The sequence below is a fragment of the Sturnus vulgaris genome, chromosome 13 (assembly GCF_052056855.1).
Source record: "Sturnus vulgaris isolate bStuVul1 chromosome 13, bStuVul1.hap1, whole genome shotgun sequence".
NCBI lineage: Eukaryota > Metazoa > Chordata > Aves > Passeriformes > Sturnidae > Sturnus > Sturnus vulgaris.
In genome coordinates this window covers 11,641,594-11,660,935 of record NC_142255.1, presented here as the reverse complement: position 1 = coordinate 11,660,935, position 19,342 = coordinate 11,641,594, and the positions used below count along the sequence as shown (strand labels likewise).

Here is a 19,342-nt window from a genome sequence, read left to right as displayed (position 1 = left end):
TTGCCACACTTCTTCATCATTTCCCTTTCAGTAAGTTCTTATAAACTTAAATTCTATAGGAACCAAGTGGAAGGGGGAAACAGTGATTTAAATGGAATGAAGATTTAATCCCAGACTCTACAATATGCAAATAGGTCAGTAATTAAATACCTTCTATCTGTTTGGGAAGGGAGTCATAAATGCAATAAATGAAATTACTGCATTTTCACTCCACAGGGCACAGACAGGGATGGAAACAAGGGCATTCATTTGTACAGGGAAAAACACAAACATAGAGCCCAGCTGAATCCCTTCCATTTTTTCAAGTGAAGTTCAAAGAGCAACTACATGGCTTCAGTGTCAGGGTAATTCACTCCACAATGTCTTAAGGAAAGCTATTTTTTGAAAAAATATGATCTTCATCTAAGGCCTCCTCACTGGTAACGGAGAGCTGAGCTAGAGTTAAGAAATTCAGGTGGTCACCAAACCTGGACTCCTGGGAATTGCACTCATTTTTTCCATGGAGCCCCCTCTATTTTAATAAAATAAATAAATAGTATTAATGAGAAAGCAGAAAATACAACTCACCTATTCTTAGTAGTTCACCAGGTACCACACTGACATTTGTACCAATCCCAGATGCCATCAGGACACGCCTTCTTCTGCTTCCCTTCAATAACTGAGTGTTATTCTCTGTAAGTCTTTGTTCTGTAACACAGTGCATAAGATCTCCTCTGAGCAAGAATTAAATCATGATGCCAAAAAACATTTCATATCAAAATATCCAGCATGCTACTTATGAAGCAGAAAGACAATAGCAGTTTGGAATTCAGCAGTTAAATGATCTATCTAAGAGATAAACTACATGTGTACAGGGAAACAGAAATTATTTATGTACGTGCAAGTTTCTGAATTAATCAAGAAATCAATAAATTTATTGAATTTGTTAGAAAAATAAGCGTGTAACAGTGTAAAAACAAGGCTTACAGGATGTATTTTCTGTTTAATGACAATTTTATCTATATTTCATTGCATGCAGAAATTGTAAGAAAAATAATTCTCTCAGTGGAATCTGGTCAATTCCTCTCTTTCATTAGATGGAATTATGACAAAACGTTATCATAGAAAAAAGAAGAACATTTTAAAAAATCTCATTATGCATAGAGAGAGCATAATGAATGCAAAGTCAAATGCCCATCACTATAGCAACTCCTCCTTTCTATCATATGCTGGCAGAATAACTGCCAAAGCTGTGGGCAATCTGTCAGTAACACACAGTTCTTACCACTTAGTCAACATTTCTGTTTTAATGAATGTACATAACATCTATGACTCTCCTTCCAGAAGGGTTTAAATCTTCTGCTGTGTTCTGACTTCTCTTTTGAGGTCATTTTACATTGGCTCAACATTTTTACTCAGTGTTCAAATTCTGTACAAAGCCTCCTGCCTGTCTGTAAACACCAGGACAAAAGAAGTCTCCACAAAACCACAGTGAGGCCAGTTCCACAGGCAAAGGGCTGGTTGCCTTGTCAGCCCTTAGGGAGTTTTACTGGAAAGGCTGCACAGACTTTGTGCTACTGCTGGACTGCCCCTGATGAGGCAGCAAGTCCTGTAGTCAAGCCAAAAATCTGATGAGATGCTTCAGACAACACTGAGCCACTGAAATCTGCAAGTTCTGACAGCAGAAGTCCTCCCGTTTCACTGCAGTCCTGCACAGCCAAAAACTTCCAGAATTTGCCCTCTCCTATCCACTCCAGATTTATTTAAATTAATGTCACATGACCAGGAATTGAAATGAAATTTAGACTCTTGTGAGCAAGCTTCCAGTCACGTCATTATAATAATATTCCTCTCTGCAACATCCAAAGTTGTGATGTACTCCAGGAAAACTGAAACCAGGAAGGCAGCTTCAGTCTGCACTCATCCTCACACAGAGGCTCCTATTATGTTTCTGGAACATCCTCCTTGGCCAACAGACCCAAACATCCACAACCTGCCCTGGGTGTGAGCCCAAGAAAGGGATCTTTGTAGCAGGACTGGTCACGGGGAGCTGTGCTGCCCTTTGCACAGCAAAGGGGTGAGACAGCTCATCTCCAGAGCCAAATGATCCATTGACTGCAGTCGTTTGCAAGGCATGGTTGCATTATACAGCATTACATTATTCATCTACTTACAATAGAGGTATTTACATGCAGTTTTTTCTTTACATTTTCTATTCTGAGATTCGGAGCTCATAATCAGAATTTTTTCTTTTCCCCTCCCCTTTGTTTTATTGGCCTTTAAAATAAAAACAAAACAAAAAAACAAAAACAAAAAAACAAACCACCCCCCCAAAAAAACCAAACAAAAAACAACAAAACAAAACAAACCCCCAAAATAGCCTTTCCTTTCATTTTCCTGTGTTTCCCTAAAGATTTTCTGAATACTCAAGCTTGCCCTGTGTCTCTAGTTAGAAGCACTGGGCCCACTGTAATGTGACAGTGGATTTAGTTCCTATTGTGTCAGGTGGTTTAAGGCCTGATTATTTGTCACCTGGAAACATGAAGATGGAACAACCTTGAAGTCACAAGTCAGACCATCTGTACCTAGATCCACATTACAGGAAACACAAAATAGAGAGCAGATCCAAGGGGGTCAGATGCAATCAAAAATTTCAGATTTATAGTACAGTGTTAAATATGCCCCCAACTATTTTATGGTTAAACTTTGATTATAAATTGTCTGACTTTTTTTATCAGTACAAAATTTTCATTTAGCACTTACCAGTTATGTGGAGAACAGATGCAGCCTCAGCTTTTCCGAGAGCATTAGTTGCTCTGCAAGTGTATGTTCCTGCATCTCCATAGGAAACATTCCTCAGAAATAGAGAGCCATTCAAAACCAAGAAAGAATTGATTTGTAAAACATCTTTCTTCTTCAGCCATGTTACATTTGGTTTGGGAATGCCTTTAAAATGAAAATTAAAACACTTATTGTGAGAGATAAACCATAGGGTTTATATTGTTAATTGCTACTGTAGCACACAAGAATCCTGAGTTCCTTTGTCATTTCACAGAGTGTGAAAATCCAAGTAACAACATGGCAGTAAAACAAGCACTTTGCACACTCACAAGAAAACCTCTCAGTTGTGAGTCCTATTAATAATTCAGCATCCCACTAAGAATAAAGATCAAAGGTTAAGTACTGCAAGCCCAGCTCAAGGGCAGTTTTACAGACTGCTACCAGTCCTAGAAAAGCAATGTGCTCACTCATCACTGAAAGATGTGACACCACTAAACCCAGTCAGCACCAGCTGATGGAAAGATCTGCACAGCACCTTCCCATTCAGCCTGCCTCCCACAAGGAAGGAAGGTCAGAAGGGAGAAAGGAAGATTAAATTTGTTATCAAAAATTAGGGGAAAAAAATGGGGCAACAATATTTGTCTTGAAGAAAAAAAAATAGATTAGCAAATACACGTGGCCAATTTACGACAAAACTTTTGTGGCAACGTCTCCAAGTTGCAGATGTGATCTGTACAGCTTGTAATGACAGAGGGTGAAGGGAAAGAAACAGAAAGAGCTATTAATAATGAAAAGAGGGATTCTCTTGTTAAGCAATCTCAGTTACTGTGGTACAGAAGCCAAAGGTCTCTCATCATTCCAGCTATAATGATTGAACTCTGAGAGCCTCAGCTCTTGCAGATAACTTGTCATTTTCAATTTTAATCAATAAATTTCTTTGAATGCTTATTTTTAATGAAATTATTTTTCCACTGGCACACTACCAGTGGGAAGACTTCTACTGTTTTATTTTCCTCAAACACTTGCTTTCAAAAAGAGATTTTGCACGTTGGCAAATCAGACACCTCATTGATGTGCTCTGGTTGAGCTGCTGCAGCAGAAATGCTCTTTCCAAGTTCCAAAATCCTGGGGAAGCCACTGGGTAAGTTGGCACGTGTGGCACACTGAGCAGCCACACACCTGAAGCCTTTTTTTCACTAAATGAAGTGGTCAGAGCTCACTGAAGACACCTCGAGCAGGTTCTGCTGCAGGAGCTGACCCAATGTGGGACATTTGGAAGCTGCAGCCATTGAATGCTAATTCAGCCTCCTCTCCTCACAGATCATTGTGCAGTATTACTTTACAGATGATGTCTTCATGATGTGGAATGGCCTTTAGGAACAACTTTAACATTTCAATCACTGGCTTAGCACTTCCAATGCACACCTCAAGTTTTTCCTTTGCTGTAATAGGAACCAGACATATTTTTTGGAACCTGCTATTTCACTGAAGGAAAAAGCTCCCCCCGCCATTTTGTCTAGAAAGGCAGTGAGGAGAAACACTCTCTGTGTAATCACAGATTTTATTCTAGACAATTTAGCAGCTGTTCCATGCTTTTAAACTCATGTAGAATTGTCTTTTACTGAATAAAGCTGCATAAAACAAGACCTGCAGAGTGCACAGTGGTCCAAAAACCAGGTTGTTTTTCAAATTTCTAGAAGAAGCTTTATGCCACTTTGAAAAAACCATCTGGAATTAGGATGAGGTCTTGGTTTAAGGGTCTTTTTTCCATTTTACCCAGATTTCTGGCTAAAGTGTGTAATTCTCAGACATTTTTCCTTTACAGTGTACTTTCCACAGCCATTCAGGCATATATACTTACTCTGCAGATGGGCTGAGGAGGTGGTGTGAGGATCTGAGCTGTTTTACTCTAAGGCCTAGAGGTTTGCAGCCAGATTATCCTCACTGGCACCAAAACCCAGCAGGCCAATCAGAGCCAAAAAGAAGAGAGAAGCAGCACAGCTGAGATGGGACTGAAGTAAAAAGGTTTAAAGTCAAATTCCACAAAGCATAAAAACGTTTGGAATGGTTCAAATTTAAACTTTTAACCTGAGCCTCTATCAAACATCAGCCCAATATCACCTCATGATAGTCCTCCCTCTGCTCTCATGACAGCTTGTAGAAATGTAGCTCATTCCCAGGATTTAACTGAAGTCAAATATTTTTCTTCCAAACGGTTTATATCCTAGAGCTATCCCAGAAAAATTGCTATGTCTCTATTCTTCTACGTGTGCCTCATTCAGAGACATGTAGAGCCTTTTAAAATGTGAACTGGAGTTCAGTTTGCAGAAGACATCTGCAGAATAGCTTTGCCACTCGTTTTAAGTTCAAAACTGGGTATCTGTCACACACCTTAAACTCAAGTTATAGCAAATGATTCCTCTTTCTTTCTCCAAAGAGCTGTATTTGTTTCTCTTTAGGGAAAACAAGTGAGTAATACCACACACACAAGTAAATCAGACCATTACTCAAGTGAATAATGTGAGCACACAAACATAAATTGCAGGTCTGAGGAGAAGTGCAGACAGAGCCCTGCACCCCAGGCCAGCAGCCAGTCCAGCTGTCATGCACCAGGAATCCACCCAAGCCATCTTAGGGGTGCTGGCAGTCAGAGATAAAGAGCATGTGAGGGGAATCCATGGAAAACAAGCAGTTGAATAGATCACATTAAAACCACCACAATGCTTTCCACACAGGCACTGCACACTGCTGATGTCACACGGATACCCTCAGGGTGCACCCAGAAAGGGGAGCTCTTTGAGCTCTAAACAGCAGTGGGAATAATCACAGCACTCCTGCACTGTACCTTACCCCAAACTATCCAGGAGTAAGATTTTTATCTAGGAGTTAATTATTGTTATGTGAACTGTGTGCTGAGCCCCTCTGAGCTGGCCTCTTCACAACCATTTCGAGGACCCTTCAAGACTTTGCATTTCATGGTTCCATTTCTTTCTCCAGCCTTTGTATTAACCAATGGAAACCAATTCACTATCTGAAAGAGACCAGGAAATATTGGACTATGTGCTTAAGGACAACTGGTATTTGTAATCCAGTTCCTTCTCTGACCTCTCCACTGGCTTTTGGTTAGGTTGCCTTTAACAGTATTAAGGCAAATGCTCAGACTGAGTCCTGAACTAAGGAAAAAAAAAAAAAAGATGCTTTAGAGAAGAATTCAGGGACCTTCCAGGACTGGAAGAGAGGAAGACTCTGCACATCCTGCAGCCAGGTGTGCAGCTCTATGCCAGAAATAGGGACCTCTAACGCTGCCTTTCAGGGGAATCCAAAACTGGAGGGTAAAAATGTGATATAAAGCTTTCAGAGTTGGGCATCCAGAGAGATACAGTAGAGAAACCACTCAGAAAAAACACTGATACCTCCTAATAGACACCCTAGAAACAGATTAAAGAAATAAAGCTGGAGAAAAAGACATCCCTATACAGCTCCTTCACATTCTTGGGCAAAGCAGCACATGCATTTCAAGTTCCTCTGGACAGCTTCATTTTATCTGTATGTTCATATGGCCAGCGAAAAATCCTTTTCTGCTGTGCATCTCATGAGAGACAGAATTCCTGTTTATATTTCCATTTCTGGAATTCCTATCAGGAGAAACTCTTACTGTTAAAGGACACTTAGAAAAACTAGTTTTAGGGTGTGCATTTACTTTTTTGCTTAGGAGTACCTTGCATAAAACTCCATCTCATAACCCATCACAACATCATGCAGTCAGCATTGGCACATTTCAGGTGCAAAACCTTCCATCGTGCAGATTTTCAGTGCTGCTTCTTTAGGAATTAGACTCCATATTTACTGCTCCTGAGATAAAATTTCCCTTCCCTACTGGTGTGCAGCTCTGCACAGAGCTGAGTCTCTTCTAGGAGCTCCTGGGAGAGAGCAGGTAAAGTACACAATTCCCACATTCCTCTTGTGACAAGGCTCTTCCATTTGCACTGTGAATGAAAAGCACCGATTTCCCTACACAGAAACTGCCAGACAGAGTTCAAGCATACCATCAAAACCAAGAAAAAGTTCAATTTTTTTTCCTAGGCAAGTAGTTAAGGCCTAAGACCTCTGTTTTACCCTTTAGAATTCATGTAAATAGAAACCTAAGGGTTTTAAGCAGTTTTCTCATCCAAGAAGAAATGAAACTAAGCAAAAATAAGCCAAAACCAGGCTGTTGTTTCCTCATTTTTTTCCCTTCCCTTGAAGGAGCTGAAATTACTCCTAAAATTTGAGACATATCTGAAAGACTTCATGGAGGGTTTTGTCCTGTGCACAACGTTGAATTTGACTACAGATGCTTTGACTCTCACTTACTTAAATGTTGATTTACACAGAGACTTTAAATGAACAAAAATAACTTTCACGCTGTCTTCAGGAGCCTTTTCTCATTACAGAATTGTAGCAAGAACACTTACAAGCTGAATAATTCCTGATTTGATTCCCAGGCAGTATGAAAAGGGGAAGGAGGAAGAGGGAAGAGATGGTCTGTAGCCACCTTTGCTTCCTTCCCACCCCATTTCCACACAGATGCAGCTGAGGATGAGCCCAAAGATTCAACTCCCCCAGCCAAAGGCTCAGAATCCCCCAGTGCAGTAAAGATGCCAGGGATTCAAAGGAGAGATCTATCACTGGATCCAGAGAGTAGCAGAATCAATTACATCCTGCAGCTCCAAGTCAGGAAATCACTTAGGCATGAGACTAAATCCATCCCTATCAGGGAATACAATTAAACACATACTTAAAATTCAGGATGGCTGTAATTGTCCTTCATAAACAAAGACACATTCCTGAACTCAGACCTTTTTAGTCTTAGAAAAACCTTGAAAATGCAAATCTTACTCTTGCAACGGATCTACATCCTCTTAAAAAGTTCTTCTATAGACCTAAGTGGCTATAAAACTTTAAAATTAGTTTAATCTATTTTTCTGACCTCAAACACAGGTTATTTTCCACTAGCACTGGAGCAGCTCTACAATACTCAATGTTCCATGAAAAAAGTCATTTTCCACCATGAGTGGCCCTGGGACAGCAAATGTTATGGAAAAAAACTCTAGCTCCGGATGGGACTGCAAAACACGTGTTTAAAAAAAGAGAAAAAAAGGAATCTGCACTATAGGGTGCCCTTAAAATATTCAGTGTTCAAAACCAAATTTCCTCCAACCTTGAAAGCCCTGTGAAATATTACACACCATAAAAACCTTGGCCTACTAACTACTTGCTCTAAAACACTGGATATGTCTTCAGAAATTTTTCCCCCAGCTACGTAGAATCTCATAAAGTATTCTGAGTTTCCCATTCAAGAGCAAGGCAGAACTGTGCTGGCACAAAGCACAGTTTTCTGCACTTCACTAGAACTTTACCTTATTTCAGAGGCTAAATTTGCATGTCAGCTTTCAGAGGAAACAATTCTGGGTCAACTATGTACACACAATGAACGTCTGATTATTATTTACCCTACACCCACTAACACCTCCAGTGCACTGAGCGTAACCTACAAAGCAACTGCTTCCCCTGCTACACCTTCATTTTTTCTCCAGCAGAATTCTCAAATTGCCTTTATATTCATCTGAATTATGCCTGGGCAATCAACTTCTAGTGAACCCTAAAAAGCCTGAACCTGCTGCTACTGAAATTACCCGTGTGCATCTTGCCAGTTTCACCAGGAATAAACCAGCATGAGACATTCTGGCACTCGGTGTGACCTGCCCTCTGACACTGCCCCTTCTCCGAATCCTCCAAAGCCTTACCTCTCCTGCTTCCTACCAGCCATGCAGCAGCCCCTCTTCCTAGGTGGTAGCAGCATCTGGCAGGATTTAGGAATTCTTACCAACATCTGGTGACCTCCTCAGACGGGTTCCCAAAGCAAGACCCCTTCCCACCCCACTCTTGCTCAGGCTCTGTCGGGTTCTGTTTAGCTCTCTGGCTGTCAAAGAGAGCTTAATCTTTTTCCCAGCTGTAGAAGTTTGAGGCTAATATTTTTCAAAATCAGGCATTTAAAATAAGGCAACTATATTTAGCAACTAATGACTTCTAGAGTGAATTCTGCATTCAACCCCCAACAAAGACTCAGTTGGTGTGCATTAGGGCACTTCCACAATTCAGCATTGTTAGCAGAGACTGCTTTACCCAGCTGGTGTAATTATACTTTCATTTTACTGAATAATAGTGCTGCATCACCAGGGACCCCACTTTATCATCAGCCTTTATCATCATAAAGTAGATACATACACATGGACTTCAAAAATATAATTTTATCAGAAATCAAAGCACTATACAAGAATTGCTATCCTTAGTTAGACCTGGAGTCCACTTAACTCTGCACATTCTATCCAACAATGGGCACCTGGGGATGTGTAGGCAGAGTACAAAAGTCATGGCACTTTATTCAATAACCCTTCCTCAGCATACCTTCCTACCTTCCAGGACCAGAAGTAGCCTTTAGATCATGCCTGTTTCCTCTACTGCTCTTCTTTCTACCTCTTCTGGCTCTACAATATCATTTTTGAGATGAGATCAGCCTGTTGCAAACAGGATTCACCACAGCTTTAAAGAATGGCCAATTTATATTTTCTATTATTTCATCCATTCCTTTGCCATTAGTTTGGATTTGGACAGCACCCAGCATGTGTGCTGGTGTTCATGGAGCTGAGAACCATCACTGCACAGACCTTTCTCTGACTGCCAGTCCTTCAGGGACAGCCACACGCTGTCTGCCTTTAGGGTTATTTGGTTTATATATACATTTAGTCTGCAAATAAAAACTTTGAACATCCTTTGAGCTCATCTAGCTTTTAAATGTTACTTGGGTGATCATCCTGCTGCAACTCTTTGCAGGGAGTTTTAGACACATTAGCCTTTATAAAGCTTCATTCTTCACAGTTTAGTTAACTAACTGACCACATTCCTTTTGAGAACTTTTATAAAAATGTTGAGCATCACAAATCCCAGAACAGCCTTTGGGGCACCATAATGTCTCTTCACTGTAAATTTAACCACTTGTTTCTTTCAGTCATTTAAGCTAACCACTGAGGCAACCTCTTCCTTTAGACAATTAGAATTTGTTAAACTTTGCCTAGGCAACTTCTCGACAGCTTTTTGCAAACTGAAGTAGGAAGTATTTGAAATTTTACCTTCCTCTAACAAAACCCATCTTAACCCTTCCTGAATTAGGAATTTAAAGGACATTTCTTTTCAAATTAGCAAAACTGTGAGAGAAAAAAAAATCCGTGCTGTAAACAATTTCAATTTATGGATTTCCTCCCTACCTCTCCAAGGCTCTATCTGCCTCAGAAAGTAGTGAAAGGCTCAGGAATGAGTTTTTATAAAGACTTAGTAGGTCCCAATGTCCAAAAGACACCCAACATGTGTTTGGATGAGGGTTTCTTTGGACTATGCAGTCAATCTTGCCTTGACCTCAGCAATACTGCCCGTCAGTATTGGCAAAGTGTATCAGGTATAGTCCCAGCACACCCTTCAGTTCAGTTATATCCAAAGGGATTAAGTTTTCAGGTTCCCAGACTGTTACAAGGCACAAAGCAAAGCGCAATTAAGCTTTGAATGTCTTTTAGTCCTTTCTGCTTAAGCCTGATCCAAACAAAAACTGCAAACAAAAGATGCACTTACTGTAAAAAGCATAAGAGCAAAAGATTTTCCTTCTATTATACTAATTATAAACACTGTCATTCCTTCCTCATGAAATAAATCTGTACACACTCCTTTAAACTTTTGAAATCTATTATTTACATCCTTTAGAACATGCAAAAAAAAACAACTAAAAGAAATGAAGAGGCAAAATCCTATGTATTAAACTTCTATATTTTTCACTGATGTCTTCTAAAGGGGTTAAGCATAGAAGACAAAGAACAGCATCACAGTTACATTTGGAATAGCGTGGGTAAATGAAGCAACAGATGGAAAATCAAAGTCTTGATTTTTCTGGACCTGTTTCAAGTTCCAACACTGACAGCAAGTATTTGGTCCACCTTTGTGAAAATTCTGTGCAAAAAGATACAACAGGCTTTGTGTATTTCTCACAATTTTTTATCAGTATGTTATTATTAGAGAGCCAAAATGTATTCATAGGAATGCAGAATTTGGATGAAGGTGCAGATTCTACTTTTCAAGGCCTGTGTGCCAAGATATTTCAGAGCTGCAGAGAGAAGTGTAAACAACCTCAGCTCAGTGTGTGTCACTTCCCTGCTCTCACCAGCAAGCGGCAGACAACGCACATTTTATTCGGATTTCCACTTTTCCTTCTACTCTGCTTCAACTTAGAACTTTCAAAGTTTTTACAATAAATGGAGTCTGACAGTTTTAGTTTATTTTAGCAGTAATCACAAGACAGTTTTTTTTCTGCAAATACAATAAATGTTATCCAAGAGCAATTTGGAGCAATCAGTATTGATATTTATACCATGTGTGTTGATTGAACAGCTCTTGGCTGTAAGAATGGAATATGAATCTCTCCAGAATGTATGAATATCTTCTAACGTATGCTCGTGTGGGAACTATAAAAGTGAGTTTATTATAATTAGTGGAAAAATAGTCTTGTTATAAACTAAAAAGAGAGAAGAAAGAGATACCCTCCGTTTGTACAGTTCAGCTAAATTTTCTTATTCTGTTCTTTGATACCCTTCTGTTTACTAGGATACACTGGTCTTCAACAATTCAAAGGGCTTTTTTCAATCTCAATATCATTTTTGGAGTGTGAGAGAAAGGCTTTCAAAAGGATAAAAGAACCAAATTAGCAACAATGAAAAAGAAAAAAAACAACTTGTACCCAAAAGGCCAACGCTGTACAAAATATTAAACTTTATATCTCCAATAGGTCAATTTCTTTGCAAAAGAGATTGAACAACTCTGAAAACATCTTTTAGGTTATTTGTTCTACAGAAAAATACCCTCAGAGGTCACTGCAGCCAAGAAATTTAAAAGTAATTTAAAAATTCTACTATTGACATGGCACTAATACTCTCCACGCACACAGACACTTTATTCATTAGATGGTTCTTCTTGTGGAGAACTATTTTAGGGGCTAGCAGGAGTCCCAAAGACCAGATGTGACAGCAGTGAGAAATCTGCATGAGTAATGTCTGTGTAGAAGGATCCTGAATCAGCTCCTGGCAGACCACGGAGAACACAAAGAGCCATGCAGGGATGTTTCACTCAGGGAAACTCACAGGGCAAACACATCCTGGGCAGAGCAGCCAGGAGCAAGGGCAGCGAGGAGGAGGTGCTGCAGATCCAGCCAAGGTCTCCCTGCCTCTACAAGAAGGGCTCTCTTATCATCACTTTTTCATTCATATCATGTTTTATCAGCATTCACAACAAAGTTCCCATCCTCCTACACTGCAAATGGACATATTTTTGAGTCCCACCTGTCAGACAAACGTATCAGCACAAGGTGCTATTAAATTCAATCTTCAGAAGTCAGTGGTTTATTACTTTCCATTAAGGAAAAGAGAACAGGAAAACTCTGCTTACATCATTGCAAAAGTTTTTCTGCTTCTAGACTTAGTGACATTTTAAGACATGCAAGCTCTATTTTATTCACAAACAGTAATACTTACTTCCTTGGCAATGACAGGAAATAAAGCAATTAGATAAATCATTTTCTAAGTCAACACTGGTGTCTCAGCATAACTAAAGTTTGGCTCACCAATATATACAATTCTAAAGCATTTGGAAATCTACAGTCCCATGTGAAAATATTAATTTATATTTAAATTGCTAACTGCTTACCCATCCTAACAATATTAATATTAACAGTGTGACATGAACTCTCTGCTGAATTTGAGATGTAGGTCAGTTATACATGGAGTTGCCAAACTATAGTTGGAAAATATTACTTCATCAAAGAATTAGCCTTGGTACAATGGTGAATAGTAGAGCCACATGTCCTAATATATGTCAGCCTGGCGCCACTATTGTATGCAGAGCTATTTGCATATATATATTTCTATCACTACCCTGGTTCAGTATCAACACCCTCTGATATGCAATTCCCAGCACATAAATGTGAGCAGCAAACTCTGAGGCTGCTCTGAGGTTGTTCTTTGCACTCACTTGCAACGTTCGTGGTTATTTGCACTTTCACACATCATCTTCACAAAGGGCTGAGCTCAGCTTTTAAATGTTTGACAGAATATTGCTCCTGTGGCTGAAATCTTACACTTTAAACTTCACAGATAGCAATGGTAAGATTAAAAAGAAAATAGCTACCTTTCCAGCAAAGGGTTAGAAAATAAAAATGAAGCCGTGAACTGCTTAATGTATGTTAATTTTGATTAACATTATTCCTCCTCCACAGATGTTGAGCTAGAAAATATCTGTATTCTCTCCTAGCTCGGCACTTTTCTTTGTTTCCTCCCTGCAGCTGCAGACTGATGGATCTAAAAGGTGAGTTTACTTCACCATCAGGTTTAAAGTTCTATTAGGCTACGGCTGGAGATTTCATTTTCAGTTTTAACAATAGTCTAGACAGATGTGCATCTCCAACAGGGATAAGGAAATTCTTTGATGAGCAAGTCAGCTGGCCATGCTCACTGTTGCAGCAAGGTAGCCCCACACTCTGGTGGGCTTTAAGCTCTGTAGTGGAGCCCTAGGCCAGTTCTTGGAAAGAAAGCCCATGTAAAGGAAACCCTGAACATACTGATGTGTATGTCAATTGAAGTGACAGGCAGAAAATAAAAAGGACTGGTGTGGGAGACCTGCCTAATAAAAAAAGACTAATGAGCAATTATTTTCTGCCTACACTGGTAATTTATTTCAAGATATAAGGTAAATTTCTGATTCCAATATTACAAGCAATATCAGTGCAGTTATTGCTTACCTTTCACTGGACATTCAATTAAAACATTTGCTCCAGTTCTTGCCACGATTGTACCTCCAACAACTGCTGAGAAACTGCTGGCTTCCAGATTTGTCATATTTAACACAGAGGACAAGATGACAGGCACCTCTTTGAAATTAAAGGGATAGTAAGTTTTAAAAGCTTTATTTAACTTCTAAACATAGATCTTGTATTTAAATTCATCATGTCTGGAACAGAACTCAGTCTGCAAAGAAGCAGCCAGAAAAGACAGGTGGGATAGATACAGGCAGACTGATTTCACACCTGCTGTGGTTTTAGATCAACAAGACCATCTTACTGCTGCCTATTAAATCAGGCAGAGTTTCATGGGTTGCCAATAAAACTGTTTCACATTGCAGTGGGCAGGGGTGTTTTATCACATATTTATACACACATATGTGTATGTGTGTGTGTATAAAAGCCTGATTTTGTGGAATGCCACTGTTTTACCTGCACGCAACAGCAGTGATGTCTCCATGTCAAAACCAGAGTCATTAACAACCAGGCATCCGTAGGTACCAAGTTCCTTTTGAGTAGGATTCCGAATCTGCACTTTTCCAGTGGTGTCCAGGATCACCCTGCACAACAACCAAGGAAATACAAGGGTTACTACCCTGGGACAAACCCAGCTGAATCCCCTTGCAAGAGTTACAGAGAGAGCAGCAAAGCTCCTTTTTAGGAGTCTGCAGTTCCAGAGCAGCACAGGCAGTCCCAGCTGTGCCTCCTCTCAGAAGGGGAGCACTCAGGGATTCTCACAGGCAGGATTGCTCAGATCTCCTTCTCCTACAGGGCTGTGTCCCACTTGCAGCCCTTTGAAGGACAGTGCATTTGCTACCACAAACCAGGATCCCCTGGGAACAAAAGTGTGAATAAATCAGAATACCACAATTAAAAGTATTAGGCTTGGCAAGAAATTGATCTCTCCAGAGCAAGCTTGGTTTTCAGCAGGAGTGGGAAATTCACAAATCTATGGCCTGATCTGACTTTCAAATTACTCTGGGGCTGAGGCTGTTGGGACTTTTTTTTTTTTTTTAATATCATCATTGAAGCTGAAATCTTCCACCAAAACCTCACAGGTGTCTTGAATACCTTGCCTGCCCTCTGAGGGGCAAGGTATTAGAGTCAGCATCACAGGCCAGGGAAGAGGCTGAAAATAACAACTTTTCTCCTTTCTCAACACTGTTACATGACTTGCCATACACAAAGCACATCCCAAAAACCTGCAGCTGGTGTTTTCCCACACTAAGTACATTTACATAACAGATTAAGAAAAAATAATATTAAAAATACTTGTGTCTCAACAAAACAAGCCACTCATGCATGGCTCGAGTAGATCCTTCTTTACAAACCTGACAGATAAAGACCATTTACCTCCTCACATTCTTTCAGATGCAATGCTATGAACATCACTTTTGGGCCAACACATATATATGTGGATTTGTGTATAAGAAACCTTACTGGGAAAAAAAACTAGGAAATAAACCTACTTTGTTAATATATGCCTTTAGTGCAAGAATATCAATCTGAGCTAAAATTAGGAAGCAAACATACTCCTGAATAAACAAAACACCATCATGTCCACAAAAATCAAAGTATCACTTGCTACAAATTAATGGAAAGTTATGCGCATTTCACAAAATAAACATAACCGGTGGGAGCTACATGGTTCCAAAAACATTTGCACTTTTTAAAATGGCTTAGTTTGGGTGTCTTTGCTTTAATTGATAGCCTTGCAGAAGTATATTTTTCTTGGCAGTGCATTTAATCAGTTAAGTATGTTGAGAAATATCCAAAAGCGCCTTTATCATTTCAGAACCGGTTTTTTCATTACTCAAGAGCTAGCTATAATTCCAAGAGGCTCACACACAAAGTTAATGTTAATATTACCAGTGAGCTTCTAATTTATCAGCACTGAAGTATTTGCTCAGTCTTGAGCAAATATCTGATTGTAACAGCTTGCTGTGCTCATTTGTCAACTCTCAAATGTGACGGTAATACAGGTTCTTCATTATTCTGAATTTCACTGTCCTCAACAGAAATATTTTGAAGTATTGAAAAACTTCCATAAAAGCTCATATTTTTCTTTTTCGATTGAAGTTATGCAGTTCCAGTAATACCTAAATAGTGTGTTGAAGAATAGTGAGGGCACCAGTGATATTTTCCCCTCTTAAAATGAGTAAGAGCTAAGACTCCTTTTCATCTATACCATGGCAGATGTTTTTAATGTGTTCCCACTGTATTTAGTATCTGTATGAGTCCAATAGCCTGTCTAATTTGAGGGTAAATCTGCTCTTTTTCCGACAGAGATGAAATGATTAAAGCAGATCAAAAAATATAGCCAGGACATCCAAAACACTTCACCTTATAAAAATAGTCAATCTTCCTATGTAGTATCCTGAAAATGGCCAAACACTTGGATGTCAGTAAAGCCAAACAACGTGACAGACACTTGAAAGAATAAAAATAAATTACTCAACTAAAAAGATGGAAGGCCCAGTGGCCATGCTTATCTCATTTTTACGACTGTATGTTCTAATATTGCACAGCAGGGTGGATTTTTTCCGTTGATAGCGACATAATAAGTCATTCAAAAGTAAAAGAGAAGCTATTTACTCACTTCGCAGAGGCTTTTAATGTCTCGCCATCTTTTGTCCAAGTATATTTCACTTCACTAATACCAGCTGTTTCACACAGTAGATTGACAGTATGAGTATTCTTGGTCAGAAAAACTGTATTTCCAATTCGTACAGTTACTGTTTTGTTGAAGGAAACTTGAGGAATTTCCTTTTGCCTCATAATAACTGGAACCTTCTGGTCAAACATTAACTTATCAACCGTTTTTGTGCTGAAGCGTTCAGATTCATTTGGCAATTTGCCTGTGAGTTTTGAGGCAACTTTCTCATCCTGGACCCCCTTCCATTTTTCAGCAGCTGGTTGTGGAGGCCGGGATAATTCAGCAATCAATTGGTAGATGAGCTGGGACGCCAGCTCATCGCTGACCTCTCCCGTTTCAATGAGCTGGCTCATGTTCCCGATGAGCTCCTCGAAGTGCGCCGTGTCCATGCTGTAGGCGCCCTGGAGAGCCGCAGCCTCCAGGCGCTTGTTCCTGAACTCACGGGAGCTGAAATCCTCGGCTGAGTTGCTCCCGAAGCTTTCAAGGTTCCGCAGGACCGGCTGATCGTTTACTTGCCTGTCACCCAGGTAGAGCTCGTTCTTCTTGCTCCACATTTGCCACATTTTGCTCATCTTGTGCCATTTGGCCCCGAGGCTGTTGGCCTCGTTGTGCTCGGGGTTGCTGACCGGGCTGGGCTGCTTTCGGAGGGGCGGGGGCTCGATGAGCCTGTTGTCAGTCCCGATGAGTTTGAGCACAAAGGTTTCGTGCGCGGAGCCTGCGATGCACCGGTACGCACCAATATCCGCGGCTTCGAGACAGTGGATTTTCAGCGAGCCTGACTTAGTGATGCCAAGCCTTTTGGAGTTTTGTAAGTGCTGCCCATCTTTCTCCCAACGGATAAGGGACTTCTGGAACCTCCGCACGGGGCACTTAATCACCACAGATGTTTTTGGGAGTAGGTAGGCTCGGCTTCCTATGGTAAAATTAATGCGCTTCTCTGGCCTTGTCTGAATATAAACTCTGTGAATGCTGACAATCTGAGGTCCATGGGCAGAAAACTTTGCTGGAAGCTTGGGCTTGATCTCTGTAAGAAAACAACGCGTTGAAAAGCATCTAGTCATTGGCAGTCATGCTTACAAAATTTGCTTTTCACAGAACACTTGAAAGAGCTTTTCCTGACTTTGTTCAAGTCAGACTGCAACACACAGAGCTTTTATCGGAGTCACAAAAAAGCAAAAATGTGAACAACATGAAACCATAACATTTTCTTGCTTCAGCCAAGAATTCTATTGCTTCTTCCCCAAATCTCATAACAATAAAAGGATACAGACAACATATACCTATGTGAAGGATGCAGATAGTGCACACATATATGACAGGATATATACATGCATTATATATTACTTCATATATATGTTCCTATTATGGTTATATTTCCTACTGCTGCCTCAGGAAGGCTAGGCATGATGGAAATGAAAAAACTGAATTAAAAAATGTGAACACATTATCACTTTCCCCACATTTGAGCACTGTTGAGTGCAGAATGACCTAAATAAAACAAAATCTATCCAAAATGTAAGGCTCCCCTTGACTCTTATTTAAAATGTTGGCTGGCTGTGCTGGTTGTCTGAGTCAAGCCAAACTGATAGGAGAGCAGGAGGTGAAAGAAGCAGTCAGTGAAGACACAGTACATGCAACAGGCAAAGCCACCCTGTAATCACAGGCTGAGGGTAATTCATTAGGGTTGAAAGATGAGTTGCTGACAGTGTTGTGCCAAGAAAGTAGTGAGGGAAGGGAGAAATAAGGCATAATTTTGAGAGGCTGAATATAGCGATCAGATGAACTGACAAGAGCAGGGAGCAACAGCATAAAGCTTCGTGCGGGCTGGGTACAGAGACACTGGGTATTATGAAGCTCCTGCTGCACTGAGCTGCAGGCACCTGGATGCTGGAAGGTTTCTAGAGGGCAGTCAGTTTCTAGTCAGGCTTTCCAGCAGAGCTGGCGAGGCACAGGGCGCTGCGATGTTTCGGATGCCGCTGTGCTGACTCACTGCCCGCTCTGATCAGCGGAGCTGATCTGGCTGACAGCAACAAAGCGCTGCGGGAGCAAGGGCAGCACCCCGAGCCCGGCCATGCCAGTCGGATCGGCCACGGGAAGAGTCGGGAAACGATGATGTTGGTGCTAGGAAACAGCCCAGCTGTGTTTGGTGACGCAGCGTTTCGGGATGCGACAGAGAGAAAACTCAGAGCCCGCAGAACGAGCTGATGAGCCGGGAAATGGACACACAGATCACAGCACTTCTCAGCTCATCTGACTGAAATCAGCGCTGCTTTTCCACCTGGGAGGTACTTAAATGAAAAAACAAGTACACTGATGGCACACAAATGATACCCGAAAAGCTGCGTATACATGTGCTCCAAATATGCTGTGAAGAAATGGGTGAAAAGCTAAATGCTTCAGGCATTCAATAAGTGTGTACACTATAGGAACTACACCCTGGAGTGCGTTCTTATGCTTATAAAACAAAATGGTTATTTTCAATGTTTTGGGTAATGAGTTCAGACCTGTGGGGATATCATGGTTTCATAATTACACAGCTTTTAAATTGGGATTTGTTATCCAGATACAAGGTTCCCTCAACCATTTCACATGGTACAACAATTAAATTGTTTTAGGCACTCAGTTTACTAAAATTATTAAAGTAGCGTCCTGTTTTTAATAAGTTATTGGGCCCCAAATATTTATTTTCAGGGAAGCGTTCCAGTATTAAGTCTTCCATTTCCAAAATCGAACTTACAGACACAGTAAGTGTAACTTTAAACACACAAATTAAAATACTTTAGGCTGTGGTCTGTTTACACTAGTTATTCCAACTTAGAATTAAACCCAGTGCATACTTATAAATATGTTAACAAGTCTCATCCATTTCATTTCTTTAAAAAAGACCACTAACTCTCATTAGCAGTTCAACAATAAAGGGTGTGTATATTTTTACTGGTGACTGGTGAGCAGGGCTCAGAGTGAAACAAAGTTCAGATTTGTGGATGGCAGGCCATATAAATATATAAGGTCATATG

At 40.4% G+C, this 19,342-nt stretch overlaps 1 protein-coding gene across 5 annotated transcripts in view; it reads right to left on the bottom strand.

Moving 5' to 3' along the window:
- ADAMTSL3 (ADAMTS like 3) overlaps positions 1–19,342 on the bottom strand; it is a 172,788-nt gene that overhangs the window by 10,341 nt on the left and 143,105 nt on the right. For all 5 annotated transcript variants that reach the window (XR_015806521.1, XM_088172562.1, XM_088172565.1 and 2 more), the window contains exons 21-25: positions 16,269–17,349; positions 14,102–14,229; positions 13,631–13,759; positions 2,743–2,925; positions 568–687 (exon numbers count right to left, since the gene is read on the bottom strand). Coding sequence is in view for 4 of the 5 variants with exons in the window: in XM_088172562.1 (XP_088028688.1) it covers positions 568–687; positions 2,743–2,925; positions 13,631–13,759; positions 14,102–14,229; positions 16,269–17,349 (1,641 nt within the window). In the remaining variant the exon portion in view is untranslated. The remainder of the gene's footprint in view (positions 1–567; positions 688–2,742; positions 2,926–13,630; positions 13,760–14,101; positions 14,230–16,268; positions 17,350–19,342) is intronic.